This window comes from Canis lupus, chromosome 32 (assembly GCF_048164855.1).
Source record: "Canis lupus baileyi chromosome 32, mCanLup2.hap1, whole genome shotgun sequence".
Taxonomy (NCBI): Eukaryota; Metazoa; Chordata; class Mammalia; order Carnivora; family Canidae; genus Canis; species Canis lupus.
In genome coordinates this window covers 17,859,001-17,865,000 of record NC_132869.1, presented here as the reverse complement: position 1 = coordinate 17,865,000, position 6,000 = coordinate 17,859,001, and the positions used below count along the sequence as shown (strand labels likewise).

The 6,000-nt window shown below is 38.9% G+C and overlaps 1 protein-coding gene and 1 long non-coding RNA gene across 4 annotated transcripts in view; one reads left to right on the top strand and one right to left on the bottom strand.

Annotated features, from left to right (window-relative positions):
- Window positions 1-1,270, top strand: part of LOC140622671 (uncharacterized) — a 37,237-nt gene extending 35,967 nt beyond the window's left edge. Inside the window, exon 6 of the long non-coding RNA XR_012022357.1 lies at window positions 268-1,270. This is a non-coding gene — a long non-coding RNA (uncharacterized lncRNA). The remainder of the gene's footprint in view (window positions 1-267) is intronic.
- SLC12A1 (solute carrier family 12 member 1) overlaps window positions 1-6,000 on the bottom strand; it is a 90,433-nt gene that overhangs the window by 74,245 nt on the left and 10,188 nt on the right. For all 3 annotated transcript variants that reach the window (XM_072808299.1, XM_072808300.1, XM_072808301.1), the window contains exons 3-4: window positions 2,750-2,884; window positions 2,524-2,599 (exon numbers count right to left, since the gene is read on the bottom strand). In XM_072808299.1, the coding sequence (XP_072664400.1) occupies window positions 2,524-2,599; window positions 2,750-2,884 (211 nt within the window). The remainder of the gene's footprint in view (window positions 1-2,523; window positions 2,600-2,749; window positions 2,885-6,000) is intronic.

Here is a 6,000-nt window from a genome sequence, read left to right as displayed (position 1 = left end):
GGTCCTTGAATCACCTACTTCAGGAAAGTCCTGAAGTGTTTATTAAAAATGCCCAGACTCACTGAGTGTGAATCCTTCAAAGAGAATCCCAGGATTCTGTGGTTTTGTAAACTAACTTCCTGGGTAATTCTCAGGTACCCCACAGTCTGAAGATTACTGCACTACCTTAGCCTATCTCATTTTGTGTCTGCCTAGACAGCAGGGTTCTTTAGCTTTATCTTCAAAGAATTGATTGGGAAATGATTAATCCAGCTCCTTAATTTTCAGATGAGGAAATGAAACTCATGGAGTATATAAATGACTTGCTTCAGGTCATACCTGTTTCATCATATCCTTCTTCCATGCTTGATGTTTATTAGAAACTATCTTGCCCCAGCCAAAGTCTCCGAGTCAGAGAAGACCAATTCAATGGCATTTGTGGTTTATTCTATCATTTGCTTTTGGGGAAAGGACAGCCCAAACTCATGGCCCTGGAACGACTACCCAGGGGCTGTAGCTACAGTGACTCACGGCTACAGCTTCCTTCTGGCTTTGTTCCCAGAGTCTCCTCTTGAAAATGTATTCAGGTTTCTTCTCCAAACTATCCCCACAACAAAGAGAAACTACTTGTATTTGCTTCTTTTCTTACCCAATAAAGGGAATCCAAATGGGACCCAGAAGGTGACTTAATCAACTCATTTAGCTTTAATTTCACAGCAAAGGCCAGTAAAACTGAGTAAGGGTGGTAATAAGTTTCTATGACTCACTAAAGTCTACTCCATGAGAACTAAACAACAAACAAACCCTTGTTCAAAGGAAAATCCACTAGACACCCATTTAAAGTAGGGTATGACTACTTAAATAAATAGGTCCTTGTTAAAACAATACTGATGTCTGAAAGTACAATACAGTTTAGCAGAAGATAGGGTTCTTCATATTTTATAACTCTGTAATAAGCATGAAACTGTGAAGAATAATGTAAGATCTGATTAAAGTTCAGATTATTGCCCAAACGCATGGATGTTAAATAAGTTGCATTAGAAAGAATTACTCTTGCCCTTGGCTACACTCACACCTCCAAACAAAGTAATGTTGCTTGATGATCTCAATAAGTTACTAAACTGCCCTTAAAAAACTAATTTTGCATGAAACCCTGGAGCAAACACTTGGCAATATTAAGATGCAGATTTTCCATGGAACAGCATATACTTATTTTGTACCCTGTGGCTATAAGCATTCATTTGATATGCATCATAAAGCTGGCAAGCAGCCCTTTGTCAGGAACCCAACAGTTGCCAAACATGAAACATGGAAAAACTATGGGAACTGGTTCCAGTGTTTCAATTTACTGCTCAGCCCTTTCTTGTTGCGAGTTAGTCTTCTGGTGATGCTCAATATGTTTTGACGAGCAAAGGCAATAAATAATGACCAAGTACCTTTGAATGTGAATTAAGATACATTCTGGAGCAGTATCTAAAAGCACATCTGAAGCTCTATGTTCTCGATACTAATGATTTATTTGGCTTCTCCAAAAGTGGATCTATAATGTATTTCCCATGTATAGAGTGGAACATCATTAATTTGTATCACATTAAATCAGGGACTTTGATAAATTAAAATTTAAAATAATTTTTTTTTTTAATTTTTATTTATTTATGATAGTCACAGAGAGAGAGAGAGAGAGAGAGAGAGAGAGGCAGAGACACAGGCAGAGGGAGAAGCAGGCTCCATGCACCGGGAGCCCGATGTGGGATTCGATCCTGGGTCTCCAGAATCGCGCCCTGAGCCAAAGGCAGGCGCCAAACGGCTGCGCCACCCAGGGATCCCTAAAATAAATTTTTTATATAACTTTTACCAATATGCTCCCAATAAAATAAAAAGCTTGCCACAGGAAATGATATTTTAAATAAAATACCACCTTTAAAAACATCAAATAATCACTGGAAATAATTTCAACGTCATGCATTTTCCTTTAGAAAAATTAGTAATAGTTACATATGTTATCTTAGTCATTTTATCTATTATTTTTAAGCCTCTACCTGGCAATATTTTATTAACCTTTGTTTTCTTACCACCGGCACCTGAAAGTAACACAATTATTTTCTTTGGAAAATGTCCAACTAATTCAGCATGAGTCAGGTCATGCTGTTACCACTTTTCCCACAAGCTGTTTTTGTCAAGTGAAATTTTGCCAATAATCAATAAGGGGGATGCCACATGTCAGTATGTCCCCAAATCTGAACAGTGCTATTTCACATATACATGTCTCTATGTATTGGTATACCTAAAACTCGAAGAAAAGATAGAAATATTTGCGTGAGCATTTATATGGTCGGCAAGCTGGAAAATTCCAGTCTTCCAGAAGTTAACGCTTCACTTTTCCTCTGTGACAAACATTGTCCAAGAGGCAACGTTAAAGAGCTGGAGCGCAGATTCCTTCTGTGACCTTGAGCTCACATTCAGCATTCGTGGTCAAAACAAGTTGCTTATGGAGTTTATAGCTGACATTGAAAACTCTACGCGGGGGATGGGGAGAAGGCTTACCAATTCCAGCCTCTCCAACAATCCAGGAGAGGCGAATGAAGAGCATGACACCCCAGATGTTCAGCATGCATCTTACCTGTGGGTTGAAGGGGCATGGAAAGGGACGTCAGACATGGTAGTGCGGCAAAACCTAGCTGGCTCTGCAGCTCTGCTATGGGGCTTTGCTAACAGTCTCTGAGGACACCGAACAAACAGATTTCAGGTGGAAACATAGGAGCTTTCTCACCAGCACACCTTTCACCCATCCAAACTTCACAGCGCCGGCTTTATCCTCCCCTTCCTTGTTTTCAGCTTCTTCATCTCCAGGCATCCCATCACCGTTAGCAACCCTGTCAACCGAGCCGGGTGCCACTGCCACATTCTGCATTTGTACAGGTAGCAAAAACACAATGTTTGGTCAACACAGGGGCCCATAGAACTTCCAAAGGCAAATCAAAACAATTGACATAAAATTTTAGACATACACACAAAAGGAAACATTCTAGCATTTGAATAAGGTAATAATTTTTTTCCCCCTGGGAGCTGGTGAGTTCATTTTATGAGTGACTTCAGGCACAGTGAGACTGTGAGGGTGGCAAAGGAGCTTGGGCAGTTCAACTGGCGAAAATATTACCTTAGGAGAAAATGGTCAGATTTGGGTACGTCTAGAATACAAAAAGAACAAAGGAGAGAAAAAGAAAGTAAAGGTGGGGCAGAAAGCCTATCAAAAGTGAATGAAGTGGTACCTGGGTGGCTTAGTGGTTGGACGTCTGCCTTTGACTCCGGTCATGATCCCGGGGTCCTGGTATCCAGTCCCGCATCGGGCTCCCCAGGGAGCCTACTTCTCCCTCTGCCTATGTCTCTGCTTCTCTATTTTTCTCTCATGAATAAATAAATAAAAGCTTAAAAAAAGTGAATCAGGGTCTTTGAGGCATGGTAGGAGGTTAATCTCATTGATGCCGACTATCTGGACGTCTTTCCATTAACCTCCCTGGACTTTACTTTATTCACCTAAAATAATGATAGTTGGGGAACCCTGGATGGCGCAGCGGTTTAGCGCCTGCCTTTGGCCCAGGGCGCGATCCTGGAGACCCGGGATCGAATCCCACATTGGGCTCCCGGTGCATGGAGCCTGCTTCTCCCTCTGCCTGTGTCTCTGCCTCTCTCTCTCTCTCTTTCTGTGACTATCATAAATAAATAAATTAAAATTAAAAAAAATTTATTAAAAAAAATAAAATAAAATAATGATAGTAAAGTCTCTATAATCATCATCTTTAAGAAGATTGAATGAAAGAACACATAGAAGCATTTTATTCAAAAACAAGCAGAAAAAGGGTTACAGTTCTAAAAAGATTTAAAGGGACTATTTGGCAACAAGAATGTTATTCCTATAAAGGAAGTTTCTTTCAGACTTGATAGGCCTTTGCCTGAGAATTGCTGGATGTGTTGGTAGTATCGCACAAAGAGTAAGAAGTTCTCATGACTGACTGACTACTAAAAGGTAAGCTGAGTAGAAGTAAAAAATGAGTTGTATAAAAAATGTCAAAAGCTTATTTAGTGGTTTTTGGTGACCTGATTTTGAAGACCTTCCTTGTCAGTAGGATAATCTGAATTTAATGGGGAAAGGAAATAGCTCTGCTTCTCTCAAGGTAAGAACAACCCTAATTTCTCTGTTAGATGTGACTTTGAATAATTTAAGATGCATCTACTTAATTTAGTCTACCTGGCACCCACCTGACTCTCATGGTTAGACTGAGTTACCCACTGAATTCCCCCAAAACAAACTTTTCCAGTAAGGGGTTGAAACCACTGGGGAAGTCTCTTAGATTCAGCACTTAATTATCATTATTAAAGAACAACTTTATCCTAGTTAAGCGACCTAAATTATTTTAAGGCCGGGATGATGTGTTCCCACATTCCTAGCTAAAGAAGTCTCAGACAAGGGCAATTATTTTTCCCTTCTAAAATGGGTCTGGTGTGAAATAAATATCCAATATTTATTAGAAGGACTTTATTTGAAGGTGACCAAAGTTCTCGTCCTTGCCATGCTTAAGGGTTATTGCTTCTTTGGGCTTTGGTGTATCATTAGCATACCTACTGTAAGCTGACTCTAATTTGGGCTATTTGCTCCAAGTGACTGACTTCTTCTCTCCATGTTTTTTGTACTTATCTATGTAAGTAAGGATTTCTTCCAGCTTTGTTATTCCACAAGATTTTTTTTTCACACTAGTAAGCCACTTGGGTAACCAGTGCAATACAATGTGGTAAGGATGTGGGCTACTTCTCAATATCAACCAAGAACCTACCATACTGCAGGTCATCAGAAAACATTACTGAATCCATAAAGTAGATTTGAAGGCCACCCAAGCTCTACCACTTAAGAACAGATGACCCAGTTTCTTATCCATTCTTGCCTCCTATTTCTTTTCTCTTTCTTCATCCCTATTGGGTATTTCATTTCTCATTGTTTCCTCTCTATAACCCACATTTAAAAAAGGAGGGGAAGAGAATGAATCTCAAGTCAGATCATCTTACTATTTTCTGGTAGTATTCAGAGTAAAACTGAATGAAATTAATAGTTATAATATTGCCTTTAATTACCTGAGGAATATCTTAATTAATTAATTAATTAATTAATTTTTAGGAATCTCTTAATTTAAAGCATCCTCAGTCCCTATTTGCGCAGATAATTGAAGGCTGACACAATATGTTCACACCAATATTAGATACGGGTAAACAAAGTCCACAGAAATTGAGGCTGAACCAGCAGGGCAGAAACTGGTTATCTGTACCAGCTAGAGATGCAAGTCATGTATGTAATTCAAAAATTTCCAGTAGCTCCTTTTAAAAAAGTGAAAGGAAATTAGTGAAATAAATGAATTCAGATTTGGATTTTTAAATTTTAAAAATACACTTAACTTTTGTACAATATCATTTTCTCAGTCTTTGCAATGTAATATTCATTAGCTATAGTGGCATCCCACCTTGTAGGAGGAACCTGATCATGGGCTGTTTTAATAATGTACTTTACGGGTAGCCCAGGTGGCTCAGCGGTTCAGTGCCGCCTTCAGCCCAGGGTCTGATCCTGGAGATACAGGATCAAGTCCCATGTCAGCCTCCCTGCATGGAGCCTGCTTCTCCCTCTGCCTGTGTCTCTGCCTCTTTCTCTCTCTCTCATAAATAAATTTTAAAAAATAATGTACTTTACTTAATAGACCTATATAAAATATTATTTCAACATAAAATCAATAAAAAATATGAATGAGACATTTTACATTTTTTTTTTCACACTATGCCTTTGAAATCTGGTGTGTAGTTTACACTGATAGCACATCTCAATTTGTACTAGCCACGTTTCAAGTGCTCAATAGCCGCATGTGGCTTGCGCTATCATATTGGAGTGCACCTGTCTATACACTGCAGTCTATTAGAGATGGATGAAACATTTGAAGTTTTTTTTCCAGGCAATTAAAAATTCTATTTTTCTCTGAATAGATT